We start from the raw sequence: 14,042 nt of genomic DNA, 5'->3' as shown, positions 1-14,042 counted from the left end.
AATGGAATTCTCCCCGAAAGCAGGAAGAGTTAGCAGGTGTGACTTGGTTGAACTGTCTGAACTAGAGCAAATGAAGAGGAGATAAAAGATCAGTGTTTTGGGGAATGTTCAAAAAATTTGAAATGCGTGACAAAACAATGAATGGGGGCAGGGGAGACCGCGGTAGGATCAGAACTAAGCTCGATAAGTATATTGGGGTATTGGGGAGAAGCACTTGAAGGAGAAAGTGGTCAACAGCATAAATGAGGTGGAGGAAGGAGGGGAGGGAGGAAGGGAAGATAGGCGACCTGGGAGAGAGAAGGCTTGTCAGTAATGACGTTGCTGGCAACTTTCAAGGCAGCAGTTTTAGTCGCCCACAATGGGGAAAGTGTGGAAGAAAGATGGAAGGAAGGACTGTCAGCTGAGGAGATGGAGGCCATGACGATAGAGGGGTTTCTCAACCCTAGCTTTACATTTTATCACCTGGAGAACTTTTAACAAGTCCTACCACCCAGGCCTGCCTCAGACTGACTGAGTCATAATATTTGGTGCCGGGATCTGGTCATTAGGCTCTTTAAAACTCCCCGCTGGGGCTCCTGGGTGGCTCAGTGCGTTAAAGCCTCTGCCTTTGGCTCAGGTCATGGTCCCAGTGTCCTGCTCAGCAGGGAGCCTGCCTCCCCCGCCCCAACCCCTGCCTGCCACTCTGCCTACCTGTGATCTCTGTCAAATAAACAAGTAAAATCTTAAAAAAAAAAAAAAAAATCTTATGCACAGCAAAGGGAACCATCAACAAAATGAAAAACAACGTACCGAATGGAAAGGGATATTTGCAAATCATGTATCTGATAAGGAACCAATATCCAAAATACATGAACAATTGATTTAACTCAAGAGCAAAAGCAAACAAATAAATACTCTGATTTTAAAATGGGCAGAAGAGGTATGTATGGATGGCTGTTAAGTGACCAACTTTTGACTTCGGCTAAGGTCACTACCTCAGGGTCCTAGACTAGAGCCCTGTGTTGAGCTCCGTGCTCAGCAAGGAGGCTGATTGAGGATTTTTCTCTCCCTCCCTCTGCCCCTACCCCCACTCATGTTCAATCTCTCTCTCAAAGAAATAAATAAATATATTTTTATAAAATTTTATTTATTTCTTTGAGAGAGAGGGAGAGAGAGAGAGCACAAGCAGGGGGAGGGGCAGAGGAAGAAGGAGAAGCAGGCTCCCCACTGAGCGGGAAGCCCCATGCAGAGCTCCATCCCAGGACCCTGGGATCATGACCTGAGCTGAAGACAGCTGCTTAACCAAATGAGCTACCCAGATACACTGATAAGTAAATCTTAAAAAAAAAATAAAATAAAACAGGCAGAAAATCTGAAAAAGATATTTTTCCAAAGAAGACAGGGACAGTCAACAGCAACAAGAAAAGATGCTCAACATCATTAATGATCCAGGGAATGCAAATCAAAACCGTAACGAGATACCATCTCACACTTGTTAGAATGGCTATTATCAAAAAGACCAAAATAACAAGTGTTGGTGAGGATGTGGTGGAAAAGGAACCCTTGTGCACTCTTGTTGGGAATGCAAACTGGTACAGCCACTCTGGAAAACACTGTGGAGTTTTCTCGAAGAATTTAAAAAGAGAACTACCATACAACCCAAGAATTCCATTCTGGGTATTGATCTAAAGAAAACCAAAACACTACCTTGAAAACATATATGCTCCCCCATGTCCACGGCAGCATTATTTACAGTAGTCACGACATGGAAACAATATCAGTGTCCATCAATGATGAACACACACACACACACACAAATATTATTCAGCCATAAAAAAGGAACAAAAAAATCCTGCCATTTTTGACAACATGGATGGACCTTAAGGGCACCATGCTAAACTAAAGCATGTGATCTCTTTTATATGTAGAATTAAAACCTAAAAGCGCAATGCAAAGTTCATTGATTGGGGGTTGCCAGAAGTAGGGAGAGAAGGACAGGAGAAACAAGGGGTCAAAAGGTAAAAAGAAAATAAATGCACTTGATATCAGGTCCTGCAAGGGTTTCTGTATGCAGCGGGGGTTGAGGACTCACATGGAGACCCAGGAAACGGCTGCATATATAGAAAGGAGGAAATGGAAAGACAGCATGAGGGATGGGGGCGATATGTTGATAGCTTTGGAATGTGGAGAAGTAGTTTGAAGACAAAACAAAGGTACCAGTGGGCAGAAAAATCTGGAAGGTGACAGAGCTGAGAGAAAACTGACCACAGTGACTTTCTGTCAGTGGATCTCTGGGTTGCTGATGACTTCCATTAGAAAAATCTATCCCTGTAAATTTCTGGATGTGAAAAATTGTTCAAAATGGAAAACCTCTAGTGATCAGGGTTAAATATTATTGCTATTGTCATTAAAGGGATAATGTGAATGCCGGCATTTTAAAAAATAAATGCATTGCAAATCTTAAGTATTTTAATGTTCTCAAGCATCAGAGTGGTTAAAATATTATATTTCATTAACATAGGGGATACGTTTAACAGAAGAGTAACTTTAATCATGATTATACTGTAGTTGAATGAGAGGAAATATTCACTCTTTAACATTTTTTAAATTTTGGTTTTGTTTGTCATGAGCATTAAATAGCGTTACCTTCATCTGTGAATGTGCTAATCCCATGAGGGTTAAATGAAGACTGATCAAAGTTACTTCCAATGACCCTCAGTTCTAACACTGTTGGATCTTCTTCATTCAGGTCCATCAGAAGAATTTTGCCAGGTTGATCAGATGCAAAGCTCTTTATTCCAGGATATTTTAATCCCTTATAAAACATGAAAGAGGAAAAAAAAAAAAAACCAGGCACATTACAAGTACTCCAAAAGCTAATCGAGGTGGTAGATGGCATACGGGTTCATACTGTCTGTTTCGAGTCACAGGGCCACACAGGAAGCCTCTTGGTTGACTTGTGCAATAGGCCCATGAGGACTTCTGGAATTCAGTGGCTCCATCAGGCCACCCCACACAACACATTGGCTTGGACCCTTTCCATGGCAGCAAAGCCATGTGTGTCCCATACCACAGCTCCCAAATCATGAGAAAGATAAAAAATGGAGAAGTAGACTGAATGGGAAATTGCTAATGGGCTTCAATCATACAAGCAAGGAATACTAGGAGAACATGGGCTTTTAGAATGTCTCCTGGCAGGTTCCTTGGAAGCATCTCAGGGACAGAGTTTTAGGGGAAGTCTAGAGAACCCAGAAACAACTTATTTCTTAGTTTTCAATTAGAACAACACAGCTGGTTTTTTTTGTTTGTTTGTTTTTGGTTTGTTTTTTTTTTTTTTTTTTTGGATGCTGGGGTCCCATATAGATTTTGCTTAGAATATGTTATTCTGGTGCTTTTAAAAGGGAGGATTGCAAGACTCTGCCGGAGAGGATGACTTGTCCTCCACCTTCATGGGAGAAAACTGGACTAAATAAATTACAATAGGCAGTAAAGGGTGTTGGCTTCTTTTGTTTTGAACTATGTCACTACCACAGTGGTCTGTATGCAGAAGAGTTTCAACAAACACGATGGCTTTACTCTTCAAAGTGTGGAAATTGTGGGATGGCCTATCAACAATTTTAGATTAAAGGGCTCATTTTGAAAAGTGTAAAAGAAAAAAGCAAAATTGAAATGACATGTGAAGGGGTATATAAAAAAAAATACACCTAATTCAGTAAATATTTGACTCTGCCACTTAAATCCTTCAAGTGATAGACCACTGATGGAAAGCCATTCTTGAATTCATTGGACTCATAATTTGCTACAATGGAAGATGAAGTAATATTTGAGTTCAGTGTACACACAGGAGTACAAATACGCATAGAAGGCATATGGCAATAATTTTAACACCAGTGTAGGACGTATATACACTTTGCTTTTTGAGCCATATGGCTACTTATTTTATTTGAAGGTGAGTGTTGGTAAATAGCAAGCTTAAACAAGACTTAAGCTGTTGGATCTAGAAAATGGTGTAGAGCACTGTAAAAGAAGAAAAATACTCACAGAACTAATGAAAGCCAGTCCATTAGGAAGTATCTCCAAGTCTTCAGAGCCAGTTTCTGCCAGAAAAGAGAATAGTGAGTACAGATTGTTACAGACGATTACAGGGAGCTAGCGATCCTTTTCTTTATCGATCTTAACTGGAAAATGGGGCTACATATTTAGTTCTTATCTGATAGGTTCAGAATAATTAACTCTTACATTTACTTATTCAAATTGACTAGTATGATTCTATAAAAATTAGAAGACATTGATATAATTAAGTATAATTAAAATTTACACTTAATATGTATTTTTTAAATTCATGGACTAGAACTTTTTCCTCAGAGTCTGAAATGTCTTACATAAAGTTCATGGAAATTCACAAAATTTATAAAAGGGACAATAATTTGAAAACAGCTTGCTGTTTTGTTAAAGACACAGTGTAAACTACCAATACCTATTAATACCTAATTCCAAATCCAATAAATTCTTTGAGAACCATATATTGGAAACATAGGCAGATTCCAAATGCTTCAGGTAAAACGGGGATACATTTCATATGCAAGATACACATCTACTATTAATTATAACCATCAGTAAAGTATCACCAAGTTAATTATACTTTACATGTACATTTTAAAAATCTCAATCAACCTAGAGACAAATGAGATTTTTGATTTTATATTGATACTCGTAGTGGAGATGTTTGTTTTTCAAATATCAAGTGATATCTAATATCAATATCAAGTATCAAGTGATATCTAATATCATTTATTTTCTAGAGAAAGATTGCACTGTAAGACAGCTGGCTAACCTTATTGATGTGACTGAGTAAGTCATATGGTCTAGCCTTTCCAACCTTAGTCAACAGAGATAAATAATTCTACACAGAGCAAAACAAAACATAACAAAAGTGTGGATCTGAAACAAGTTGTCCTCAAATAACAAAGGTGGTTGGTGGAAACCAGATGGGGACTTGAGCCTTGTGACACTCCCTGTTGGATGCCTACCAGCTGCTATTCCCCTAGCCTTTTATCTTTGCTGACAGGGCTTGCCTTCCACAACGGAAGCCCAATAGTTACTTTCCCAGCTTCCTTTGCAGCTAGGGCACCGGCCTGTTGTCCATCTCTGACTAATGAGATCTGAGGGGAAATCTACTGAGAACTTCTGGGAAAGAATATTCCTCCCCAATATTTAAAAGAGAGATGGATGAGGGAAAGCCTTTGGTAACTGCCAAGGTGTGTAAGAGCTTTTTAAAATTTGTCCCTTTACTCACTGCTTTTTCTCCTTCCCCTGTCCCTCCCCTGGGATGTCCTCAGGTTATATTACTGTAAAATCAAACACTGTTCCCACTACTGTTTTTGCTAAACTGGCCAAAGAAAAGCAAACTATGAAAAATCGTCAATACTTTGGCCATATGTTGGTGAAGTCAAAAGTTGAGTACATTGGTATTTATAATTAACTACTAACTTAATCATTCTTTCCTGGTTTGTGGTTCTTTTTTTTGGAACAAAATTAAATAAGTGTATTAATCAAATCAGTAGCAAGATAAAATACTGCAAGTTTCAATGAGATACTTCTTCCCCTTTCATACTTACCTATTCCTTTAACTAAATTACAGTTAGGAAGTTCAACCGGTGTTATTTCTCGAAAGGCATTAAGTCGTGTTCTGGGGGAGGAAAAAAAAAGGAATAAAACACACATAAAACTATTCAGAAATTACAATTAAGTTGCAAAAGTGAGCCCCCAATAAAGTTCTCCTCAGTAACTCGGACTTTGCCCGAGTTGCAAGCCCGGGGTTAGCTGTCCCTGGAGTCCGAGTGATTCTACCAGACGAGGCCAGAGGAAGACCCGTGGGGCTTCATGGGTACATTCAGTGTTTATTTAGCCGAGGTGAACTGATCCACAGAGGAAACACATCGTGTCCTCTCCAGAGCTCTGCGCACTTTGGCAGGAATAGGGACTATTTCATCAGCTGCGTAAGGAGTCCTATGTGGAAATTTGGGTTAAACAGCAACATGGTTCCAATTTACTCCATGGATGTTTTAGGGCTGCTGACAGATGGGCCTCCTACCCATCTGCCCAATCTGGCTCCAAAGCTGGACTGGGCATCTGCTTTGGGGTGTGTCCCTTGAAAAACACAGGTGTGCTTAAAGGATTTATAACTTCAGAAAATCATACCCAAGGCCAGCATATAAAAAGACATTTCTCACACACACACACACATACACACACACATTAAACTTATTAAATCTGAGTGCATAAACATCCCCGGGAGCATCTGAGCATAGGACAAAGGCAAAAAGGACAGATGTGGGAAAGATGCATCCGCTGGTTCCCTGAGCAGAGCAAGGCTGCGGCTGAGGCATTTAAAAGAACTTGCCCACAACATCAGCATGGCTAAGATTTTTAAGCAATCAACAATTGTTTTTTTGTTTGTTTGTTTGTTTTGAGAACTAATGATACAGTATGGTCTTAGTGAGTAGCAACAATTATCCAAGAATGCCCAGAAATCTTATTTGGCTAAAGATAGGCTGAGAAAGTCCTCACTTGTCTTACTAATAATTTAGTCTCACATAGGAAGAGGTTGGGCTAGGGGACACTCGATAAAATTCTTGAGATGGTATAAAATGATAGGAATTTAGGGTGCCCCACCTTTTATCCAGAAAAAAATGCAACATGTTCTTATGGCCATGGCACTGGCCATCAATTCCACCTTTGGAGAGGGTCTGACCCAAGAGGCTAGGAGAGGGGTCTAGCCATCAGCTTTGTTCATCATTGTTAACAGGATAAACCAGAGTTTATCCTGAAGCACAACCAGAGTGGAGAGCCACGAGGCCAGGTGCTAGAGCTCCAGACATGAACGATTAGCTGAAGAAGGCCTGGCCTGTGAGCAGAGGGTGGTTCCCTGACTGGTGAACTTGAATTTACAAAGGAGACTTCAAGGGAAAGTTGGGATCTGTCCCCATGACCTGAGAAGCTACCAAGTATTTCAAACAATGGGAATCTGATATTATAATCACAAAAGTTCACAATAAAGAAATAAAAGGGAAAATGATGACGCATTAGGAAAAACATTTTGAGTGGTCAACACACACACACGCGCGCGCGCGCTCCCTAAAACAGGTTCACAAAAGACTACATATCCTAATACATATAATACATTCTTAACTTTTCTATGCAATTCTATTTCATTCATTTTAAAATGCTGGCCACAATCTACTAAATTTGATTTGTGAACCACCATTTTGAAAAACATTGGTCTAGGGAAACCTCAGTGAATACCTGTAAAGTGCCCCCAAGGGATTCAAAGGACAGCACAGAAGATGTTAAAGTTGCAGGTCCCATAGGAAAGATTCAATAATGTGAAATCACTGACTGGGCCAGGACTTGGGAGAAATACCAAGGATAGGCAAATTAGCTTTTCTCAGAGCCAGAGGCACAGGGGAAGTACTGGCCCATAGCCTGGTCACGAAACCCATCAAGTCTGATGGATCACAGAAGACAGAGAGAAGCAGAGCCCACCACCCCTATCCCGATTCAGACTTCTCTCTCATGGAAGACAACTCTGACCAGGAAAAGGGAGAATAATCACAGTCAACGGAGCCCGGGGTAGCTGGGGAGGCATGAAATCAGCACTCAGTTGCTTCGAGTTCAAATTTGTGGCCCCCAAACAAGTCATGTCTTAACAGAATAATCAGCACTACTGTAGCCCAGGTACTGTATCACTCTTATTTAATCTTCAAACCCCTCCCTGAGGTATTATTTCCCCGATTTTATGGATGACTAAGTTTAAGGGGCTTTGCGAATCCACGAGCTTACGAAGTGACTGAGTTGGGATTGGAACCCAAGCGTGAAGGTAGAGCTCACGTGCGGTCCTCTGCTCCAAACGCACGGGGAACGCTTCTTAAAACCAGGGGGAGCATCAGAAGACAATTCTGCCCGCGTTAGTATAATCCAGCTCATATTTTTCTATCTTAATCCCAATTATTTCCTGATAATTGGCTTGATCAAGGGCTTGATTAAATCCAAATGTTCCATATCTAAGGGATAAAATTCAATGTCTGCGATGTGTTCTGATTCACAGGCCTCTAAGTCTGGCCAGAAATTGCACAGTCCCTGCTGGGAATTATTTTTCACAAATACCTGCTTGCTTCTCACAGAAGAAAGTGAGGATCTTTAGTTTAGAGGATCTTTTGCATGAGGAAATCCACTCTGGAACTTTCCTTGGGGCCATATTCAGTCTCCTCCGTCTACTTTCTGCCACTCTACACTCCTCATTCCTCCAATATTCCTTACTGGGTTCTACTGGGTGCCAAGCGCTATGCTAAGGGCTCTCATACAAACTTTCCCAATGAATCTCCTCATCCCGTTTGAGGCAACGATTACTATTTTCCCTGATTGGTAGGTAAGAAAACTGAGGCATGGAAAAGCTACGTAATTTGCTTGTTGTTGCTCATTTCAAAAGATAGAGCTGGGATTTGAAATGAGGTGTTGTGATATGGGGCCCTTTTCTATACATCACTTTTATACCTCCTTTCCCTGGTTCCTGCTTCTCCCTCCGCCTAGAAAGCCCATACCTCCTAACCCCAGGGGAAAGACTCCTTCTCATGCCTTTCTGTAGCTCTTCCTGGTCTTCTGTGATAGGACTAATAACTCTTTTATCCTCATGAACCTCCTCATACACATCTATCAAGTCTCTGACCCTACTGTTTTGCAGTTACTGGTTTTTGGTCTTGAGGTTCATAGTAAATTCTGAAATCTGTGAGTGAATACTGCATTCTACTCATCCCCGTGACCCAGCAAGGACCCAGCAGCGGCAGAGAGAAGGTCACCTGTAGATATCTGCCGAACTGTTTTGTAGAATTGTGAGGCTGGTGCATCAGATGGAGAAAGTGGTGTCAGTTGTATTGATAGGGAAGGCTGGAGAGTTATTCATTCATCCTTAGCCTAGGGTCACATGAGGTATTATCCTAATATATATTCAAATATCACTCATTAGGGGGATCACTCACAGGTGGATTTTTGCAATAGCAGAGGCCAAAAATAAAGCTAACATTTACAGAGTCCCTTTCATGCGCCAGATTTTATATATTTATCCTACTACGATCTGTACTATCATCCCATAAGTTTTAGGTGGAGAGACAGGCTCAGCCTGGTAAAGTGACATGGAAGTTGCAGAAGTGGCATTCAGCCCAGGTCTGCTGGAATCCACCAGTGCTCTCTTCCCACCGTGGTGCGGAATGTGGAGTGGGTGTGGCATGACAGAAATGCTAACAATAGCTTTGCAGTCTCCTTCTAATGAAGGGGAACAGTGGTCTCACACATTACGAGCAGCAACTTAGGAATGGAGGAGTTGCCCTAGAGATGAGGGGCTGCAACATTCCGCACCCCCAGGGTGCTGCTTAGAGCCTAGTCCAAGGCATTCCTTGGTTGACCACGCCCTGCCAGGTCACAACAGCCGACTGCAGAGCTGGCCAGGGGAGATTACTGATCCAGGGGATGTCTCTCAGTTCCTTCCTCGGGGCTCTTACCACCTCGAAGGCATCAGGGAACCCCTTCAAGACAACTTTTAAATCCTTCCACGAGTTCCCTCCAGCCCCAGACCGGTAGAATCTCATGTGAACCTTCCCCCTCATGTCTACTGGATCTCTGAAGAACAAAATTGTCTCCACCATGAGGGTTTGCATGCAGGTCTCAGGACATAATCTCTTCCTTGGGTAGATTCATGATCTTCTCTGGGAGTCAAGGGCCTTACCTCTAAATGGTAACAGAGATAATTTACAGATCCTCCAGGATCTCTTGATCTGGCTCTAATGTGGGCGATGTGGGATTTGAGTGTTCTTTAAAGAAGTGCATACAAATCCCTCAGGGTAGCTCGTTAAATAGTGCTAATTCAGATTCAGTAGTGCGGGGTGAGGCCCAGGATTGTGCCACGAGATAGAGCTCCCAGCCAGTGCTCGTGCATCTGGTCCACAGCTCCTCTGAGGACTGAGGGTTACGGCCTTTCAAATAGTGGGTGCAATTTCCCCTCCTTCTCCTATCTGGGTTTCTTCTGTCCTCCATCTCCATAATCATCATCCTCTTGGCCCTGCATTGCTCCCATTCCCCGGGTTCTTCTAGATCCCCCTTCCATTCTAAAACCAGAATGTTTTTTGTAGCTGAAGGATTTTTCAAAAGCTTTCATTATGCCAGAGTGCACTGCCAATCTCTAGGAAAAGGCTACAATAGACAACATTTCCCAAATTGATATGTCCAAGGGACGTGCTTTTTGTTTTTTGTTTCTGGTTTTTGTTGTTTTGTTTTTTGTTTTTGTTTTTGTGGAGCAAGTCTTGTGGCTCATATTCTAAGGAACAAATGTGGGGAAATACTAAGGTTCAATCACATAAGCTAAGACAACATGTTGAGAGAGAAACTTTTCAGGGTTGGAGTAGTAAAGCTATGCTTATACAAAAAAACATATGCAAAATGCCTACAGTCTCCATTCTCAGAGTAAATTAAAGAAGATAAACCAAAAAGACAGACCCTTACTCCTTCTGGGTAGATCGGCAATCCTTCAGAAGACAACTTGGTGTGGAACTTTTGGAAAAGTGGGAACAGAATAAACCCAGGTACAGAGGCAGAATTGAAAGGATAAAGCCCAGAAGAGGGGTTAGATCTTTATATCTCATATATTTTCATCCCAGGATAATACCACAACCCACACATATGCTGGGGGAAGATATATATACATATACCCATATGTATATATGTATTAATATGTATAATATATATGTATTAAATAAAATAGATATAATAATATATAGTTTCTCCTGTAGCATCAAATAGAACTATGTTTAATGAAAATCCTCAAACTGTAATTTTTACATGATTTGAAACCCAAATCACTGTTACTTTTCTCTAATAGTTTGTGATTATAAAAATAATCAACAATTAGAAGAAAAAAAACTAATAGTTTGTAAAAAAAAATATTCTGAAAGAAAAGCTTAGGGTCATAAAATTTTTTTAAAAGGTTAAAATGTTCAATTTGGTTTTTAGTAATGTTTTACTTCAAAGTAAATAACAAGATATTGACTAAAACCTTAGGAATTAAAATGTTCTCTAGACTTCGAACCCCTGCGAAGTTACAGAGAAACTACTGAAATATTCTTAAAAACCAACCCACCCCCACCCCTTTTACAGTACCTAAGGGTTTATAAGTACTTTAAGGAAAGCAGAGCACTAACGTTCATTGAATAGTTACTGTGTCCCAGGCAGGATGAATATGTCTTATTGGTTCAGGCTTATTGAAGCAGAAAGTGTTCAAGATGGAAAGTGATTTGCCCAAGATCCCATAATGTAAGGGGCAGAGGAGAATCCAGGACATCAAATGCCAGTGCCAGGGTTCTTTGCTCCCCCCGCCCTACCCCTACCCAGCTGGAACACCTAAGATTTAGCGGCAGGACCTCCCAGCATATGTTTGCTCCCACCTGCTCTGCTCGCCATGCGTTTTCCATCTCCCTGTGGCCTCAAATTGAGAATCCCCAGTCTGGGAAAGATTTATGGCCATGACCGGGCAGCTCCTTCTGTAACGGACACAATTTTCAGGGGAGATCCCCCTGGAGATCCCTGACACCATTTTCAGGGGAGATCCCTGATCCATTGTGTATGCCAATGACTTGGCCATCACACCTGTGTGTTTCTCCTCCCTCCATCTATCAGACAGTGAACAAGGGCATGTTTTCAACCTGCAGGCTGTGCATCTAAAACTTACCTGGGTGGACTTTCAGTTAAAAGACTACACCCCAATATCAGGGGCGGTTCTGGGGTTGGCGGGGTGGTAAGGACCTGGGCTGCAGCCCTCACCACAACCCAACTTACTGATAAGAAGCCCGGTGGTCCCTGAAGAGTGCCAGTCCCAGTCCGAGGAGGGTGAGCAACATTAGCTTCGCCATGGCTCAGACAGGAACAGAGGACTGGGCTGATAACCCAGACCGCGGGAGACTGGCCTGCGTGCAGCCTGAGCCCAACTGGGGCTACTCATGCTCAGCCTCCCTGCCCCTCCCCTCCTGTTCTACAGCACCCAGGGCACTGGCTTGGGATCAGCGCCAGAGACCAGGAGTTGTTGCGTGCTCTCCTGGGAGATTTTAAAGAGAGGAGATCGACAGCAGCTGCTCAGACCTGGCAAGAGGCGGAGAGCATGCCCGTTGGTGGAAATGAAGAGCTGTGGGAAAAGAGAGCCGGGCTTTGATGAACACTGACTTTGTGCCAACAAGGTTCTAATCCCTATGGCTCTGAGGGGTTCAGTAATGTGATCACCATGACTCAGCCAGAAAAGGCACAAAAGGAAGAATGGGCTGTGATTAGAACCCGTAAGGTCTAAGTTCATTTTCACCGGGCTGCCACTGTGTGTCACCTTCAAACACCTGGATTTCAAGCATCTCCATCTCCAAGCAACGCTCCTGAGCTCGAAGCTCAGCAAGGACATCACTGTGACGTTCATTCATTCTGGGCACTCACGGACACTTATTGAGTACCTATTGTGTGCTAGAGATCAGTAAAACACATCACTACTGCTGTGGGTGATGCAGGTATGCATTAAGGATATGCACATATTCTAAGGAAAAGAATAAACCACAGAAGAAATGTAAGGAGGAGGACTGAGGTGCCATTTAAAGAACGGGAATCAGGAGAAGTCTCACTGTTAAGGGGACACCTGAGCAAAGCCAGAAAGGAGATGCCTCTGTATACCTATGTCTCCCTTCTCTCCTGTTACCATGAAGGAAGTGTTTCCTGCTTCACTAAAGGCCAGTCACCCCCTTTCTTTCCTTTTCAAGGATTTTGGCCCCCACTGCAACTTCTGTCTCCTGCAACACCAATCTAGTCCTCTTTTCTGGAATAATGCAATCAGATACCAACATTCTTTAGGGTCACAGTTCTGGGGAAAATGCTTTTTGACTCCACATTTTAACTCTTCCCTCTTCCTCTGCTCTTCTCTATTTTTCCAAAACCTCTGAAAGATTTGCCAACAGTCGCTGCTTGCATTTTATCACCTCTTATAACAGATGAATGATGGCCACAAATTCTTTGATACTTCTATTGAGGAGTGGGCACAGGACCTTGCCCTCAAGTGGGTGCTGACCCTGTGAATGCCTTAATTCATAAAATTTAGTAGTGCTTTTCAAGTTTGCAGGCACAGCCTTAGAGGCCAACAGCTTCCACCTCCTGTCACTTGGAACACTTGCCCTTAAACCTTGAACTTATGCATAATAAATCTGATCACCCTATTGGAGTGCTCAAGGAAAGGTTCTGAACCCGTGGAGAGGGAAAGTGACCAGACCTCTAGCCATCTCCTCCAAGGCAGAAGACTAGACTCCAGACAAGTCAAACCACCAACTGAATACCATTGAGTCACCCTAGCTGACACCATGTGGAGCAGAAGAGTCAACCTACTGAGCCCTGCCCAAATTCCTTACTCATTGTTTATGAGCATCAGAAAATGATCCTTTGATTCAGCAACTAACTTTAGAGAATATCTCCATTCTCTACTTAACCCATTCTAGTATAGCTTGTGTTCCTTTGACTCAACTGTAGAACTTACTCTTATTAAACCACCCATAATATCCATGTTATCAAATCTGGTGGTTACTTTTCCACTGTGACCATATTCAACTTGTAACCACATTGACCACAGATTACAACTCCCTTTTCAAATACTTACCTGTTTTGGATTCTGTGATCCCATCCTCTTCCAATTTTTTCCTTACCTTCTTCATATTTGCAGCGTCCTCATGTCACTGACCTCTAAATTATGAAACCATAGGACTTGCTCTAAAATATTATCTCTATACATTTTCTCTTGATGTGATTCTGTCAATTCCAGTGGATTTAGATACGATTGTTATGCTGGTGTTTCCAAAATATACCCATCTACCTCAAGCCTATTACTGTGGCTCTAATAAATCATCCTCGATCTTTTTAGTCAAAGTAGCACACCCCACCTCCAGCAATCTTTTGATGTTATCCCATTTCTTTCATTACTCATTGCTTTTGAAATCATTTTG

General features: G+C 42.0%; 1 protein-coding gene across 2 annotated transcripts in view; it reads right to left on the bottom strand.

The window, feature by feature from the left end:
* The window catches only part of PON1 (paraoxonase 1), a 30,905-nt gene extending 18,921 nt beyond the window's left edge, over positions 1-11,984 (bottom strand). For both annotated transcript variants that reach the window (XM_032874765.1, XM_032874776.1), the window contains exons 1-4: positions 11,860-11,984; positions 5,598-5,668; positions 4,021-4,076; positions 2,626-2,794 (exon numbers count right to left, since the gene is read on the bottom strand). In XM_032874765.1, the coding sequence (XP_032730656.1) occupies positions 2,626-2,794; positions 4,021-4,076; positions 5,598-5,668; positions 11,860-11,933 (370 nt within the window). In that variant the 5' untranslated portion in view covers positions 11,934-11,984. The remainder of the gene's footprint in view (positions 1-2,625; positions 2,795-4,020; positions 4,077-5,597; positions 5,669-11,859) is intronic.
* Positions 11,985-14,042: the final 2,058 nt, after the last annotated feature.

This window comes from Lontra canadensis, unplaced genomic scaffold, assembly GCF_010015895.1.
Source record: "Lontra canadensis isolate GAN:19392208 unplaced genomic scaffold, GSC_riverotter_1.0 scaffold2, whole genome shotgun sequence".
NCBI classification, from domain to species: Eukaryota; Metazoa; Chordata; class Mammalia; order Carnivora; family Mustelidae; genus Lontra; species Lontra canadensis.
Note: the sequence above shows the minus strand (reverse complement) of the source record. Positions and strands in the feature narration are given on the sequence as shown.